The sequence below is a fragment of the Schistocerca cancellata genome, chromosome 4 (assembly GCF_023864275.1).
Source record: "Schistocerca cancellata isolate TAMUIC-IGC-003103 chromosome 4, iqSchCanc2.1, whole genome shotgun sequence".
Lineage (NCBI taxonomy): Eukaryota > Metazoa > Arthropoda > Insecta > Orthoptera > Acrididae > Schistocerca > Schistocerca cancellata.
Genome location: NC_064629.1, coordinates 628,561,954 through 628,580,218, shown reverse-complemented (window position 1 = coordinate 628,580,218; position 18,265 = coordinate 628,561,954). Strand labels below are relative to the sequence as shown.

General features: G+C 40.8%; 1 protein-coding gene across 6 annotated transcripts in view; it reads left to right on the top strand.

Annotated features, from left to right (window-relative positions):
• Window positions 1-18,265, top strand: part of LOC126183189 (microtubule-associated serine/threonine-protein kinase 2) — a 247,513-nt gene that overhangs the window by 53,984 nt on the left and 175,264 nt on the right. For all 6 annotated transcript variants that reach the window (XM_049924927.1, XM_049924928.1, XM_049924926.1 and 3 more), the window contains exons 5-8: window positions 1,773-1,851; window positions 3,402-3,565; window positions 11,011-11,086; window positions 13,584-13,814. In XM_049924927.1, coding sequence (XP_049780884.1) covers window positions 1,773-1,851; window positions 3,402-3,565; window positions 11,011-11,086; window positions 13,584-13,814 — 550 coding nt within the window. The remainder of the gene's footprint in view (window positions 1-1,772; window positions 1,852-3,401; window positions 3,566-11,010; window positions 11,087-13,583; window positions 13,815-18,265) is intronic.

Sequence of the window (18,265 nt, the reverse complement as noted above, 5' to 3'; positions counted from 1 at the left end):
CGAAAGGCAAAGGTCCCGAGTTCGAGTCTCGGTGGGGCACACAGTTTTAATCTGCCAGGAAGTTTCATGAATGCATTGTGTTTTAGAGATCCCGGATGTCAGTTTGTGGGGTGGAGTTCCATGCCTGTTGCACTTTGTTGGCCAATACAGGGTCAGCTGATGCTGTTTGAGGATGATGCTGGAGTTGTTGTCCAATGACGTCTCATATATGCTTGATTGGAGACAAATTCGGTGATCGAGCAGGCCAAGGCAACATGTCAACTCTCTGTAGAGCATGTTTTGTTGCTACAGTGGTATGTAGGTGAGCGTTATTCTGTTGGAAAACACCACCCCAATACTGTTCATGAGTGGCAGCACAATGGGTCGAATAACCCGACTGACATACAGTTTTCAGGGAGGGTGCATGAAATAACTGCAAGAGTGCTCCTGCTATGATGCAAACCATAACTCCATGCGTAGGTCCAGTGTATCTAGCACACAGACAGATTGGTTACAGGTCCTCAGCTGGCTTGCTCCTAACCAACACACGGCCATCACTGGCACTGAGACAGAACCAGATTTCACTAGAAAACACAACAGACCTCCACCATGCCCTTCAATGAGCTTTCACGCCGCACCACTGAAGGTGCAAATAACAGTGTTTCAGGCTCAGTAGAATGCGCACTACAGGGCATCTGGCTTGGTGCTGTTCTTGAAGTACTGATTTGTAACAGTTCATTGTGTCACCTGCTGCAGATGCAGTATGTGTGCCAGAGCCATATGCTGAACAAGATAGTCTTCACTCTCAATAGTGCCATGTGACCGTTTGGAGACCAGTCTTCTTGTGACCGTACACTTCCATGACCACCGCTGCCAGCAATCATGTACAGTTACTACATTCCTGCCAAATCTTTCTGCAATTTCACAGAAGGATCCTCCAGCTTCTTGTAGCCCTATTACATGACATCATTCAAACTCGGTGAGGTGGTCGATAAAGGTGTCTGTGTTGCCTCAAAGGTATTATTGACTAACATCAACTCACCACATCCAATCTCAAAGGTAACTAACATCCATGACCGTTGCAGCTTGTATTCAAAGCAAACCTGATTTGTATCCTCTTAGTAGTGCTACTAGTGCCACTCTTCTGTAACTGGCACTAAATTTGAATAGACATTATCTTTGAGATGCAGAAACACTCCTACCAACTTTCGTTTATGTCACGACTCCTTCTTGGTGTTGCGATTCTTTTTTTTCCCGTAATGTATTTTTGCCTCCACTGTAAACTGTAAGGAGCTTGGATTGATTTAAAATAGATTTTGGGTATCAAGCAAAAAAATAGAAGAAAAGTTGCTCCTGAGTGTTCCACCAGAAGGTGAACATAAATATAAGTAGGCAGAATAAATTGGTTGGGAGTTCAGATGTTTCCATTTCTATATAGTGTCTAGGTAGGAATATAAAAACAAGTAAGACAGCATAATATTGCACAAGAGGAGAAGGAAGAGTAATGCTAATGAGACAAAACACGCAAATGCGAGGCCCGCTCCCTCCCCCAAAGCGCGCGCGCGCGCGCGCCCACACACACACACACACACACACACACACACACACACACACACACACACACAAAATGTCATAAATTCTGTGACTGCACAATAATTGGCAGATTGTCAGGTGAACTCGTATGTGAAGTTGCAGAAGCAGTTAGCTGAATACTGCTTTGTTGCTTTAATTTGTTTTCATATCACAGCAATCTTATATTCACACAATTACCTGAGAAGAAATTATTGTTTCAGAGGTGATGGAAGAAGATGGTCTGTTGCATCTTTGCCTTCATCTGGCTATGGGACAACACCTGGAAGTTCTAATGTGTCGGTGAGTAAATGTGCATTAGTTAATGCTTCTGGGGGGTTGTGACATTTCTTTTGTCAGGTATACTTTGTAAAGTGGCCACAAACAAGACCATAAATAATATAAGCAGGCCATTGAGTAGAAATTGAATGTGTGTGGTTCCCCCTCATGAACCACTAGGCCAAAAGGCTCTCTCTGTCTACATCCCACAGCTCTGCTTCACATATGTCTCCTTTGGGAAATTTTAATGCCTATGTAATGTAATGGCGATCTTCTGTTAGTTGCTTCAGAGACTGAGGTGCTTGAGCTCATCTTTGTCAAAAGTTCTTTTCCTCCGACAATGGGCTAGAGCTATGGGATCATTTTGTGCCATTAATTTTTGTTATGCTTCAGTGCATTATAAATTTAATGTTTTCTATTAACTTATGAATAGTTGTTCTCATAAATAACTTCTAATACATAAAATAGTTCAACACTACTGTAAAGTTCTGTCTGCTTAGTAAACCACGAATAACCAAATAGGTTTAGCAGTAACCAGAGAAACTCTTCACAAAAAGGCAGAAGCATACATTTATCAGACTTTGTTAGTCTTCATAGTTCTTTAAAAAGTCATGAAATGCAAATCCAGTGTAATATGTCTCACAATTTGGTAAACAACATCCTTGAATCATTGCCATAATTTAATATTTTCAGTGATGGCTGCTGTAAAGTTGTGTAGTTCACTTTCAGTGCTCATATATCGTTTACTGTATCATTTACTGTGAGCTAACATTGTCTGGCCTACATAGTAAATTATCATCTTACTGGTTTCTTACTAATGTATATGAATATGTAATTATCTAATACACTGAAACATAACATTTCCCTGGCAAAAGACAATGAACTTGCAACAGTCTAATGTATTCCAGAAGGTTATAATGTTATTATGGATGAATTTTTATAAATTACATGATAGTTCATTATCAGATATCAAATGTGTGGCTCAGTGGTTAAGTGTCAGACTACAAACCTAGGGAATCAGGTTTTATTTCACAGTTGGTCCTAGAATTTTTTCTTTTACTTACTGCACTATTGTGTGGAGTTAATGTTAAACTGTAGGTTTTCCTATAAGTGGTTGGATAAGTTGGTTCAATGGTTGTGGGAAGGCAAGGAACGAGACCTCCAACAATTCTATGCCTAGTGAAGCTCTGCGCTTCTGATAACCAAACTTTGAGTTCCTTTCATATACCAGTTCCGGATTGAGCTGTATTTAAATATTTCCCACTTAACTCCATTATCATTGCTGTAATATTTAACTTTTTTTTACCAATTCATCTTTCATTGGTTAATGTGAGGTGACTGAGCACATTAGTGTGCAAGTATAAGGCTTCAAGTCCCCTAGAACTGGCTGGGAAAATTAGTTTCACAAGTAAGAGGAAAGCCAGAGCAAGCTTCTATTAGTATGACCAAGCCTATTGTCACTGTGTTGTGGTCAAACCATCCTTAAGGTTGCAAATAGCTTCACTTTGTGTTTTTTTTTCATTTGCTGTCATAACTAAGATAATTAATAATGAGATTTGAAACTTTTTTTTCAGTCACAGTGCTCTAGCCAGGAGAAACTACACCAGCTGCCAAATCTTCCTACTTCAGACGAACTTCAGATGCTGACATCACATTTCTCATCAAATGACAGCAATCCAAGCATAGATGATGATGGACGACGTTCTCCTTTCTATAGACCTAGATCGAGAAGCCTAAGGTAAGGTCACAGTCAGCCCCCCCCCCCACTCTCTCTCCATCCCCCTTCTCCCCCTCTCTCCCTCTCCCCCTCCCTCCCCCTCCCTCCCTCCCCCTCCCCCTCCCTCTTCCACCCCCCTCCCCACTCTCTCTCTCTCTCTCTCTCTCTCTCTCTCTCTGTCTCTCCATCCCCCTCCCCTTCCCCTTCCCCTTCCTCTTCCTCTTCCCCTTTCCCCTCCCACTTCACCTGTGCGGCGTGCAAGTGTGCGTGCATGCGTGCATACATGCTCACGCCCCCTTCCTCCTCCATCTCACCCCTGCACTTCTTTTGCCATCCACACTCCTACATTTACACCTCTTCTATTCTCACCACCATATTTCCTGTCGTCCTTCCACCAACACCCCAACTCTTTAAAGTTTGAAACGTGTTCAGTTCTCTTTGTTTATTATTTTTGACACGTTTTTCCTATCTAAAATTTTTCATAAATGCAGGCCATTTGGGGGGGGGGGGGGGGGGGGGCATCTGACACAGCACAAAACCCAAGCATTGTGTGTTACAACCAAAAGCACCACTCATCTAAATGGATCAACACAAGCAACCAATATCGAGCACAGTAGCCAGCTGATTTGAATGCTGTGGAGTTTGTGCCTGTCTATTCTAGAGCACTAAGACACCAGGCAGTGGCTTCCCACACAAATAGCTATTGCTGTGATGTGGTAGTGGTTTACATCCAGATTGGGGTGACCCTTAGTACCAACACATACAAGAGAATTAAGCACTGCAGGAAAGTGTTCGTTATTTCAGTATATTATTCTCTTTACTACTGCAATCATTTTCATAGTGGTCACTGTGGTCTTATGATTCCACCATCCTGTATACAAGGGTCACTCCAAAAGAAATGCACACTATTTTTGTAAAAATAAAGTTTTCATTCTGTGTGTATGAAAGTTTTACGGTGTGTAGGTACATCCTTCCCACTTGTTTTCAAACTTAGTTCAACCTGCTCCCGTGAGTGCCGCCGTCACAGCATGTCTTCAAGATGGCTGCTACACCTGACGTTCGTCAGAAGCAACATGCTGTCATAGAATTCCTGTGCTGTGAAAATGAGGCAGTGGGAAACATCCACAAGAGGTTGAAAGAGGTGTATGGTGATGCTGCTGTCGATCGCAGTACAGTTAGTTGGTGGGCAAGCAGGTTACATGATGAAAGTAGGCACGGCAATGTTGAGGGTTGTCCTCACAGCGGCAGGCCTCGTACTGCACACACTCCAGACAATGTGCAGAGAGTTAACGAATTGGTGACTGCTGACAGACGCATCACAGTGAACAAATTGTCACGCTACGTTGGGATAGGGGAAGGAAGTTTTTGCAGAATACTGAAAGTGTTGGCATTAAAAAAGGTTTGTGCCAGGTGGGTTCCCAGGATGTTGACAGTGGCTCACAAAGAAACAAGAAAAACGGTATGCAGTGAACTTTTGGAACAGTACGAGAATGGCGGAGATGAATTTCTTGGAGGAATTGACAGGTGATGAAACATGGCTCCATCATTTTTCGCCAGAGACAAAGATGTAATCAATGGAGTGGCATCATGCAAATTCACCCAAGGGGGGGGGGGGGAATTCAAAACCACACCTTCTTCTGGAAAAGTTATGGCTTTGGTGTTTTTCGATTCTGAAGGACTCTCGCTTGTGGACATCATGCCAAGTGGAACCACCATAAATTCTGATGCATATGTGACGACACTGAAGAAACTTAAAGCTTGACTGAGTTGTGTTCGACCACATCGGCAAAAGCAGGATGTTTTGCTGTTGCACGACAATGCGTGGCCACATGTCAGTAAAAAAAACCATGGAAGCGATCACAAAACTTGGATGGACAACACTGAAACACCTGCCTTACAGGCCTGACCTGGCTCCATATGACTATCATCTCTTTGGGAAACTGAAAGACACTCTTCGTGGATCAAGGTTTGAAGATGGTGACTCCCTTGTGCACTCTGCCAGACAGTGGCTCCAACAGGTTGGTCCAGAATTTTACCGTGCGGTTATACAGGCGCTGGTTCCAAGATGGCATAAGGCAGTTGAGAGGGATGGAAATTGTGTGGAGAAATGAAAATATTGTTCCTAAAGGATGTATCTACACACTGTAAAACTTTCAAACATGTAGAATAAAAGATGGACTTAAAAAAAAATAGTGTGCATTTCTTTTGAAGTGACCCTTGTACACCAGTGCTCCTTCAGTTGGTAAGACTAGACAACAATGCAAGAACCTCACATTCCATACCAAACCCTGACTTTTGACATGCCAATTACTCATGGTGCCATAAACAATACATCATAGAGAAAATGATAGTTTTCGTACATCTTGTGTGTTACCCATTCTGCGCATTTTGTAAAGGTACCATTTGTGTGTGACAAAAGTCTCATTATCATTGTGCAGATGACCCCAGTTTCCTGGAAGATGTGTTGAGTACTTAACTCTGGAGTGAATGATGCCAGAATAGCAGCTGATGTTGCTTCGTCTGTAACCATTTTGTACCATACAACTTTCAATTTGTCTGCAACTGAGCCAGTTTCATAGAATTTTGCAAGAATCTTCTTCACTGCCCTGTGGGTAATGGGTGGTCTGTGTGGGTGGCTGAACCAAAGTTGCAGCAAAACAGGTGTATGCAATGACTGTTTTTACAGGTGGCTGTGCTTTGGGAGGAATAAGATAAACCTGTGACAAAACTGGTGTAGGATGTGCTAGGTGGGTGGGGGAACAGGCCTTGCACATGGGTCTTCCACAGAGTTATTACCCATGTGACAAAGGGTTGGGTGTAAATGTGCCTTAATGATGGACTAGGCTATTGCAGAGATTGAGATGGTGACAGAATAACACTTTGGAAGCGGTGGAAAATAGTGTGGGTAGAATGTTCCTCATTTCTGGGCGATATAAACAATCGAAGTCCTTGGAAAGGATGTAGTTCATTTGGTTCTGTCCGAGGTGATAAGCAATCACTCGCCCAGTATGCTGAAAATTTTACTTAAGGCTTCCACTGATAGGAATTACCCCTCATGTGACTGGCATTACTCATTGTAGTCCACAGACAAGATTTCCCAAGCCATAACCACACAGACCAATAATCCTGTGTCTGTGCCATATCATGTGTGAGCCTCCTCTACAAAAGTGGGTTAGGCTCAGGACCTGTGATGAATGCAAATCAGACATTGAATGTTTTTGTAATTAGGCAAGAGTTTGGGTTTCTCAGCCACAGAACACTTAACAACTGTTAACACAAATTACATAGGGTTATCAAGAGCTAATGACAGTTATATTACAGGCTGTGCAAGCATTAGCAGCTGTAGTAGGAATGTTTCTCGCACATGACTTGCTTTGCCGCACATGCCACATGTGCCCCCATTGGCAAGCTAGATACCAGAGGTGCAGAAAAAGGAGACACTTGCAAGAGGTATATTGGAGCAGTTCGGTTGCATATACATCACTACATCTGAAGGTGTGCCAAGCATCCAAAGTAGTCTGCAGGAGTGCAGACTACTTTGGATGCAATCTAGCAAAGATACGAAGATGTGTTGATAGCCAAACACATTGTGAAATTACTTCTGGACACCCATACTCCTGTGTTCTTGGTCAGTAGAACTACTTACTTAAGTATATGATCACCACCTTTGCAGGCAGATGAGACAAATCTGTGGGGCTGTGAACATCATGTGCCCTTGCTAGGAAGGTTTTCAGTTGCACACACTCACAATCAAATCACTCATTGAGTACATTTCGTGTGGTAACGGACTTCAAAGTGGACAATGGTTTTGGAGTATATCCTTTCCATGCTTTTAGGTTTACAGTTCATGAAACAGTGCAGATGATGCAGTCAGAAGGACTCTGTGCTGCCTTAAAGGCTCTCTGTGATAGATACGCTTAAATCGCCACATCTGGGTTAGGGAAGACAGCGTATTTCAGAGATAATGTTACTCTTAAAGCAAGCATTCTTCAAAGCTCACCCCTGTGTTCTTTTCTGTAAAGGACACCCTCAGAACAGATATGGGCAGTTTTACTCGTAAAGTCTTGGTAACGCCTATTCACTATAGGCAGTGGGTCGCTCCCCTTGTAACACTACACAAACCCAATAGCACCTTGAGACTTAGTGATGATTTCCAAGTAAATACAAATTGACAATGAAAGATTGAGTTAATTTCAGTAACACGCAGAAGACAAAAATATAGAATCAAGAATGGAAAAACCTAGTGAAAAATGTTTGATGAATGAGTATTATACACATTGGAACTTACCCAACTCAAAAGGTGTCTGAATTGATACCGATAAAATAAAGTAGCAAAATGAGAGACTTAGACATAAGTGAAAGAAATGTGATGAAAGAAATGTAGACAGTGGTAGCTCGTGGGCATACATTCTGGGCGTTCACAAATTTTTAGGTTCACATAAATTTGAGAGTATGAAATTAATAGTATCTACTGAATAACAGTCACGCTTCTCAACAAGTTTATACAACTGCAACCCCTGCTAACACGCATAACTTATCTGACAAATGAAAGAATTGTTTTTGTGGAATTTAGTTGTTTTGTACAGAATTAAGTACAGTTTAGGTCAATAACAAAATAATGTGTAAGCTTTTGCTACTCTCCATTTCATGTTTTTGTGTAAGTGGGAGTTTTCGTGATATCCATTTTTTTGGACAAATGTACAAGATCCCTAACAGATGTACTACTTCATGAATTTACTTCTTGGCTGAAAATCAGATATTCTTACACTGCACCTTGTCAAATGTTCACTTGTAGTCACGCTTATTTAATTTTGTCGCTCACTTGATCAAAGCATCTGTTCTTGGAGACCCTAGTTCTTTTGCGGCTAACTTTTCCTGGTAATTTACTTTTCTGCTCCCAGAATGAGATTTTCACTCTGTGGTGGAGTATGTGCTGATATGAAACTCTTGGTAGATTAAAGCTGTGTGCTGGACCGAGACTCAAACTCGAGACCTTTGCCTTTCGCACGCAAGTGCTCTACCAAGTGAGCTACCCAAGCACGACTCACAACCCGTCTCACTGCTTTACTTTTTTGTTAGCATTTGAAATAGGTTCAACATAATTCATGTTTACACCACACACAACAGCCAATTCCCACACAGTAAACAATGAACTCCAAACACAATGCACCATTGTGAAAACAATTAAACTCAAGTAGTAATGTCTTCCAACATGGTTACTTGACTAGAATAAAATGAGGTGCTGAAATCCACAAGAGCCTAAAGCCCACAGCCATCAAACCCACATTTAAGTGAATATCAGAGGAACCAGTGGTACAGCTTTTCCTGAATTTTCATATATACAATGCAGGCCTACAGCACAGATAAACCTCACTCACAGATTTCAGAAGCATGAATGAATGCTACAGTCTCACAACCAACGGTGATTTGCTTTAGGCCTTTATGTTTCTCAGCACCTCCAATGGATTACTGTATGATGAAGTCTATAACTTAATACTCATTCGGAAACCCATAAAATGGGTTTACTGTCAGTACTACTTTCACATATATTGATGTCCGATCTAATTTTACTACAGTATATAGTGAGTGAATTAGCATATATGAGGAGTGCGCTATAATCTAGCGGGATTAATGTCAAGTGAACAGGGATAAAAGTCTGCTGCAGCATGCTACCACCTGGTGGCACTGACATCTGACAGCTGTGCAGATCATGAACCATGCACATTTTTTATCAGATCCATATGTATTTGGCCCGTAAGCAATTATGTCATGTCAGTTGCGTGCACAGTTGAAGGTGTGCTCGCAACCCTAATGCCAAGTTTCACGGAGTCTATTGGAGCAGTAGTGTGGTAGATATAAGTGTCTTATGTTTCAGATTGCAGCATCTGTGTTACATGTAACAACATTCAAAGAAAAATAACCAATAAATCCGCAAGATGTCAAAAGTTAGGGTGCTCTTGTGCTCTTACAGAGCAGCCACCAATGCATGTAGATATAAATATCAGCATACGAACAGACAATCTCATGGAGCTTTCAGCTATGAATTACAAGAATCAAAATAACTGAGGTGCCTAGTCACTGATAGGCACAAAAACATAGCTGTGAGGTTTACCAGTCTTGTAAAGGTGAGTTACACATGATTGGTAGGTACCCATCCTGGTATATTAACAACAAGAAATATACTCAGGATATTCCTCAGAAACAGTGCAAACCAATTTAAGTCCCTAGTCCAAAGCAAAGTCCTGCCCACGCACTATCCAAGTTCAGCCTATGACAGAGTGTACAATATTAGCACTTCAACCACTGGTCATGCACTTCACACATCACATCACAACATACTCAAGCCCCAGCCCAGGATCGATCTGGCATTGTCCCATCAGAGGGCACTTCAGATGGCCACCACCCTCTGGGTAGTGGCACCATGGTTTTCCATAGTAATGTTGGCCAGTACCACTAAATTCCTCACAGCAGTGACCACCACAGAAGAAGGAAGGTAGTGCCTGTTCCGGAGGAGCCAACCCTGGCAGTTGTGGATCAATACCATAGGTGTCACTGTGAATGACCTGAACAGGATGAGGTGGGATGGCAGTTACATGTGTTGTCACAGGATCGGAAGGTCTTCTGGGGGTGGAGAAACAAGTGAATGCTGACCAGGATGGTGGAGGTGAAGCTGATTTCAGTGACAGTGCTGAAGTTGGTGAGCAGAGGCCACAGCTTACTTCATGGACCCATGGCAGACAGAGATCATCCCACGGATCCAGTCGGGGTGGCATAGAAGTTCATGGGCCCACACTGCAATCCCACCCAGAAGTGAAAAGCCCCAACATCTACATATGCCAGCAGCAAATGGAACATGTCCACAAAGGTGTGGCGATGGATGGTCATAAGGGTGCTCCATTGGGCTGTGGCCTTCAGTCGGGATGGCCCTGTAATTTGCTAGAAAACCACAGAGGGCATTAGGTGCTGTGTGAGACATCATTTCTTCATAGATGATGACCATGACATAGTACTTCGTTGATGCAACTCTACTGGTCTAAGGTTCAAACCCCAAATATGTCAAGGATAGTTGTGTGAAAGAACACATTTGCAAGATGCATTTAGGTCCTTTTTCTGCCAACCTCTGGAACAAAATCTAGAGATTGTGAAGGTGAGCCTCTAGAATCACATCAGATATGGTCATTCCAAAAGGTAAGAGATTATAATGGTGAAGTCTCTATGGTGTATTTAGCACAAGGTGGGCCTGTGATGTTGCATCTATGGAGATTTGAAATATGATTTTAGGAACTATTTTACTAAATAAAATGCCATGGTGTAATTTTCCAGAGTTCATCCAGGGTCAGTGAGGCACAAATTTCCACTTCCACCTCTTTGTTGATTGTTAACTCAGTCTTTCATTGGCAATTTGTATTTCTCTCATACTTCAGAGTTAGCAAATATTGCATGAATTATTATTTTTTTTCTTTCAGTAGTCCGAGTCGTTCCCCAGTTACAGATGATGAAATTGTTCTTATGAACACATTATACAAGGAAAGATTCCCAAAGGTGAGTATTTTTCTCCATTCTGTTTGTACCATTTCATTCAAAACTATTAGTACAATTATCGTCTCTTCTGCTCCACATCCAGTAAACTTCTTTCCTTTAGGCTACTTCTTCTTTTTTTTTTGTCATTTTTACACATAATCTGAGTCCTTCACACTTAAGACTTTTCAGCACCAGCTCATCCCAAATGGATAGCTGTGGGAGCTGGAATAATTAAGGCAGCATACGAACAACTAGGAAGAGATGAAGCATAAAGCCTTAGATAACAAGAGATACTGAATTTAACTGACAAAGGAAGAAAATATAACAATGTGGGAAATAAATTTGGCAAATGGGAATGCAGATGTGTAAAAAATCCGATTGACATGGAGTGCAAAATCTCAAACCAGGAATGGCTAGAGGGAAAATGCAAAACTATAGAACCAGTCATGATTACGAGGAAGATAGATTCAACCTATTGGAAAATTATAGAAACTTTTTGGAGAAAGAACAACAATCTGTCTGAATATCAAGAGCTCAGACAGCAAGCTGATACTAAGCAAAGAAGGGAAGGCTGAAATGTGGAAAGGATATGTAGAAGGGCTATACAAAACAAACAGATTTGAAGACTACATTGTGGCAAGAAAAGATGAAATCGATGAAGACAAGATGGAATACTTGATACTGGTAAAAGAATTAGATGGGGCAATGAATGAGCTAAGAGGAAACACAGTGCAAGGAGTAGACATTCCATCAAAATTTTTGAGAATCTTGAAAGAACCAACCATTACAAAACTGTTTAACGTGGTATGCAATATATGAGGCAAGCAGAATACCCTAAACTTCCAAGAAGAATGTAGTAATATCAGTTCCAAAGACAGTAGATGCAAACAAGTGTGAGTATGTGAATATTGGAACCACGAGTTTAGTAAGAAATAGCTGAAGAATAGCAATGTGAGTTATTTGCAAAATAATGAAACGACCGGTAGACGATGACCTTGGTGAAGATCAGTTTGGACTGAGAAATGTAGGACCATGTTAGACAATACTGATCCTATGATTTATCTTTGAAGATTAGATTAGATTTAGATTAGATTAGTACTTGTTCCATATTATGAATACGACACTTCGTAATGATGTGGAATGTGTCAGGTTAATAAAAGGTGTCTATACAAGATTTTACATTACACAAAATATTACATGACACTTAATATTTTTAATTTTTTTTGTGGGGGTTGGGGAAATTACCCACTTATTATATCCAAAAATTCATCTAATGAGTAGAAGGAGTTGCCATTAAGAAATTCTTTAAATTTCCTTTTAAATGCTATATGGCTATCTGTCAGACTTTTGATGCTATTAGGTAAGATATGTTAAAGAATTGTGAACCCACATTTACATCATTTGTAGAGAAATCTTTGGACAGTGTTGGCTAGAATACTCTCTTTGAAATTCTTAAGGTACCTTGTATAATATAAAGGGAACAGAAGGTTATTTATTTTACAGAAACCAAACTGCAGTTCCGCGAATCGAAGGACATAAAAGGGAGGTAGGAATTGAGAAGATGGCGAGGCAAGGTAGTAGCCTATCCTCCACATTATTCAGTCTGCGCATAGAACAAGCAGAAAAGGAAACCAAGGAGAAAGTTGGGAAGGGAGTTTAAAGTTCAGTGGCATTGTAATTTGCCAGAGACAGCGAAGGGCCTGGAAGATCAGTTGAATAAAATGAACATTGTCTTGAAAAGAGGTTATAAGATGACCAACAACAAAAGTAAGGCAAGGGTAATGGAACATAGAGTAAATCAGGTGATATTAAGGAAAAATAGGTTATAAAGCTAGACATTGAAAATTTAACTAGTGGTGGAAGAAGTAGAGGGGGCATAAAAAAACACTGGCAATAGCAAGAAAGTTTTTCTGAAAAAGAGAAACTTCACATCTAATATAAATGTAATTATCAGGAAGTGTTTTCTGAATGTGCTTGTGCAGGGTGCAGCCTTATATAAAAGTGAAACATGGCTGGTAAACAGTACAGACAAAAAAGGAACGAAGCTTTTGAAATGTGGTGATACAGTTAAATGTGGAAGATTAGACAGGTAGATCACATAACTGATGAAGAGGTGCAATTGAATCTGGGAGAAAAGTATTTTATGGCGTAACTTGACTAGGAGGAGGGACCAGGTGGTCCAAAAGTTTCGAGGAATAGTGAATTTGGTAATCACGGGAAGTGGCAGGGGAGCAGGGAAAACATTTTAGGAGACCAAAGCTATTAGTTATGCAGAAAGGATGATACTCGCACAGGATATACTAGCATGGAGAGCTACAATGATCCATTCTTTGCACTGAGGACAACCACCATCACAACACTATTGTCTGTTGTTGAGAGTCTGCACTTTACTGTTAATTTATAAGACTCTCTGCTGATAGGTACAGCACTTTTCATATTGTTTCACTGCCATATTTATGATGTTTTAATGGAGAAAACAGTGTTTGTATTTAATACATGTCCGAAATATTTTTTTCAGGCCACTAAGCAGATGGAGGAAAGATTGCAGAGTTTTATTGATGAAAATAAATCGCTAGATTCAAATGAGAAGTTCAGCATACTTGCCAAAGACTGTGTCCCCATAGTGAGATTTGTTCACCATCAGATTGTGGAGATGGCAAGAGACTGCCTTCAAAAATCTGAAGAAAAACTGGTCACCAGCAGATATTTCTATGAAATGTCAGAAAACTTGGAAAAGTTGCTTTCGGAGGTAAATCCCTCACCTGAAGTCCATTGTCTTCTTGTACTCCTTGTGATTTTAATTATTTACTTTCAGAATTCTATGTTGCCCATAAGATCACCTATTCAGCCTAGCAAATACATTATAGCAGAGAATTATGTGCATAGTAAACCTATCTCAGCCAAAAAATGTGATAGCAGACAGGCAGTATGCATTTGGATTTTGCATCAATATTCTACATATTAAAACATTAATTTTGCATTTTTGAATTTTATCTGAAATGGAGCCAGGTCTTTTCTGTATAACTGAAACAGTTCTCACGAGAGACTGCAAGATGAGAACTCCGTGATCTGGCACCGAGATAAGATGATTCCAATTTTGCTTTCATTGTGTTGTTGCATGTTATATGGTAACTTATGCTAAGTGGCAACTTGATCTGTGCGATACTTCTATTAATATGTCTGTTTAAATTAGCAAGAGGTGGAATTTGTAATACTTATCACATCCATTGCTTTTTGTAAACTACTCATGCCTCCTGTATGGCGTTATATAGTAGCTGACCCAGTAGGTCAGTCTTCAGTGGCTGATAATTGTTGAAGTCGTAACGGAACAGTAGCAACCCTTTTTAAGTATAATAAAAACAGTCAATTGAGATCACAACCCTTATTTATTTATTAATTCTGGTAACCGGTTTCACTCAAAAGTGGCATTCTTCAGACCAGTAGGTCCTTGCTGATCCTTGGAGTCAGTTCACGGAGATGCTGTATGTACCAAAAAGTACCAGTCGACAACTGTCCAACTGCAGTTGTCGACTGGTACTTAATGATATGTACAGCAACTCTGTGAACAGGTTTCATGCATCATCAAGAATCTACTGGTCTGAAGGTGCTCACTTTTGACTGTAAACAGGTACCAGAATTAATAAATAAATAAATTTTATGAAATGGACTGACTGTTTTTACTATTCAGTGGCCGAGTTTAGATTTGAAATCCTAAGCTTCAAAGCAGGAGGCTGGTTAGCACTGTAACTCCTCTGTTACTGTAATTTCAACACATACTTCAGCAACCACCATTTGGTGTGACGAAGGAACATCATGTGTCATGAAAAGCAGTAAGTTTCACTTAAATGCCCAGTTTTGAAGAAGATACAGATCTGTCTAAGGAAAGGGGGAAAAAACTAGCTTCAGGGGTTGTGTGGGTATAGAAATTGAATGGTCATTATCAGACAATTTCTGCGACATCTGCCATGCCCTAGTTGTATTAGGCATGTTATGCTGCTCATAGGATTTCAGTGGTTCTTACCACACCCACTAAAAACATTCCAAAATGAATAGCTGTACTGTACTAAAACAACAAATCCCAACCAAAAGATGTTAGGGGGTTGCCCTCTATGAGTGACAGCACTGAAGAAATCGGTGATGTGTTGCAGAAAATGCCAATTTTTTCCTGATTGTGAAATGAGAAGAGGGGTCCTAGGAAATTATCTCAAGTTTTATATATTTGTTAGCATTGCATTGTGTTGCAGTAATGCTTAAACTTGTAAAGAAGCTTAGAAATGAAACACTTCTTGTAGAAATATCTGTCATAAAGAAACATGCAACCACAGTAAGAGCAATTTTTCAGTAAATTCTTGCCTGGTGAAGAGTATTTTACATCACTATTAGTAATTTCCTTTCCTGTTCCACTTGCAAATAGAGCGAGGGGAAAAGTCACTGTCTATGTGCTTCTGTATGAGCCCTAATTTATCTTGTCTACATGGTCCTTACTCAATTTATGTTGGCAGCAGTAGACTCATTCTGCAATGAACTTCAGATGCCAGTTCTCTAATTTTTCTCAACAGTGTTTCCGTAAAAGAATGCCATGATTCCTCTACGGATCCCCATTTGAGTTCAAAAAGCATCTCTGTAACACTCGTGTGTTGATTGAACCTAGCCATAACAACATCATTCTTGTGAATTGCTTCAATGTTCTCGTTTAATTTGATCTGGTGGGGAACCGAAACACTAAAGCAGTATTCAAGAATGGATCCCACTAGTGTTCTGTATGTGGTCTCTTTTATAGATGAGCTATATTTTACTAAAGTTCTCCTACTTAACCAGTGTTGTCAACTTGCCTTCTCTCCTACCATCCTTACAATCTCATTTCATTTCATGTCACTTTGCAACATTACACCTTGATATTTCATTGACTGTGTCACGCAGCATGCTACTAATAGTATATTTTAAACATTATGGGATTGTTTTTCCTACACATCTGGATTGACATACATTATTCCACATTTAGAGCAAGCTGCCACTCACCACACCAACTAGAAATTTTGTCTAAGTCCTCTTGTATCTTACTACAGTTACTCGACACCCTCCTGTACACCACAGTGTCATCAGAAAACAGCCACAGATTGCTGCTCACACTATCTGTCAGATCATTTGTGTTTATAGGGATTAAGAGCAGTCCTATTGCAGTTCTCTAGTGCACTCATGATCATATCTTTGCGTCTGATGAATACTCGCTGTCGAGGACAACATACTGGATTCTATTACTCGAGAAGAGTTCAAGCCACTCGCGTATCTGGGAACCTGTTCTTTATGCTAATACCGTCATTAACAGTCTGTGTCAAATGCTTTTTGGAAATCTGGGAGTATGGACTCTGTCTTTTGCCATTTGTACATAGTTTGCAGGTATCACTTGAGAAAAGGGCAAGCTGAGTTTCACACCAGCAGTGCTTTATAAACCTGCTGTGATTTAAATCTCAAGGAAATTTGTTAGACCCAAACTTAGAGTATGTTCAAAAATTTTGCAGCAAAGTGGTGTTAAGGATATCAGTCTATAATTTTGCGAGTCCATCCTTGTATCCGTCTTACGTACAGGAGCAATCTGCACTTTTTTCCTGTCACTTGGGACTTGGCACTGGGCAAGAGATTCATGATAAAGGCGAGCTAAGTAAGGGGCCAGTGCGATAGAATACGGTTTGTAAAACCTAATTGGGATTTCATCCGGACCTCGTGACTTATTTGTTTTTAACTCTTTCAGTTGCTTCTCTACACCAGCTATGCCTATGAATGTTCTCCATTTGGGAATCTGTGTGTTAGTATGATCCTCGTGCAGGAATGATTTCTTAAAAGCTGAAATTTGAAATTCAGCTTTCCTTTTGTCTTCTATTTCAGCGTATCACTGCTCAAAGAAGACTTAACATTTTTACATAGGACCAGAATTTTCTCGGATTCTCAGCAAGATCTTTTGCTGAGAAATGATGCTGGAAGTTGTTGCACACTTTGCAGAGAGAGACATGATGGAGATTGACATCGAGTAATGGGCTGGATTGGGGTACGGGGTGGTCAGAGATGGCTGCAGAGAATTAATTGTTAGTCCAGGTTCTAAGGAAATCATTGCAAGGCATTCCACGTATGCTCATTAATATTCATGTCTGGGGAGTATGGTGGCCAGCAGAAGTGTTTAAACTCAGAAGAGTGTTCCTGGAGCTACTCTGTAGCAATTCTGGATGTGTGGCTTATCACATTGTCCTGCTGGAATTGCCCAAGTCTGCCAGCCGGTGTGGCCGGGCGTTTCTAGGCGCTTCAGTCTGGAACCGCGCGACACAGGTCACAGGTTCGAATCCTGCCACGGGCATGGATGTGTGTGATGTTCTTAGGTTAGTTAGGTTTAATTACTTCTAAGTTCTAGAAGTTGAGTCCCATAGTGCTCAGAGCCATTTGAACCATTTTGCCCAAGTCTGTTGGAATGCGCAGTGGACATGCATGGGTGCAGGTAATCAGACGGGATGCTTACATACGTGTCACTTGTCAGAGTTGTATCTAGATGTATCAGGGGCCCCATATAAATATAACTGCAACTGCATGTGCCCCACACCACTACAGAGCCTCCACCAGCTTGAACAGACATGCAGGGTCCATAGATTCATGAGGTTGTCTCCATATCCGTACACATCCATCTGCTCGATACAATTTTAAACGAGACTCGACGGACCGGGCAACATGTTTCCAGTCATCAGCAGTCCAATGTCAGTGTTAAAGCTTAAAGCTTGGTGTCGTGCAGTCATAAAGGGTACACGAGTGGGCCTTTGGCTCCAAAAGCCCATATCGATGATGTTTCATTGAATGGTTTCTTACACTGACACTTGCTGATGCCCCAGCATTGAAATCTGCAGCAATTTGTGGAAAGGTTGCACTTTTCTCACTTTGAAAGATTCTCTTCAGTTATCGTTGGTCCCGTTCTTGCAGGATCTTTTTCCAGCCACAGTAATGTCAGAGATTTGATGTTTTATCGGATTCCTGACATTCACAGTACATTTGTGAAATGGTTCGTATGGGAAAATCCCCACTTCATTGCCACTATGGAGATGCTGTGTCCCATCGCTCGTGCACTGCCTATAACACCACTTTCAAATTCACTTAAATCTTGATAACCTGATTTGTAGCAGCAGTAACTGATCTAACAACTGTATCAGACATTTGTTGTCTTAT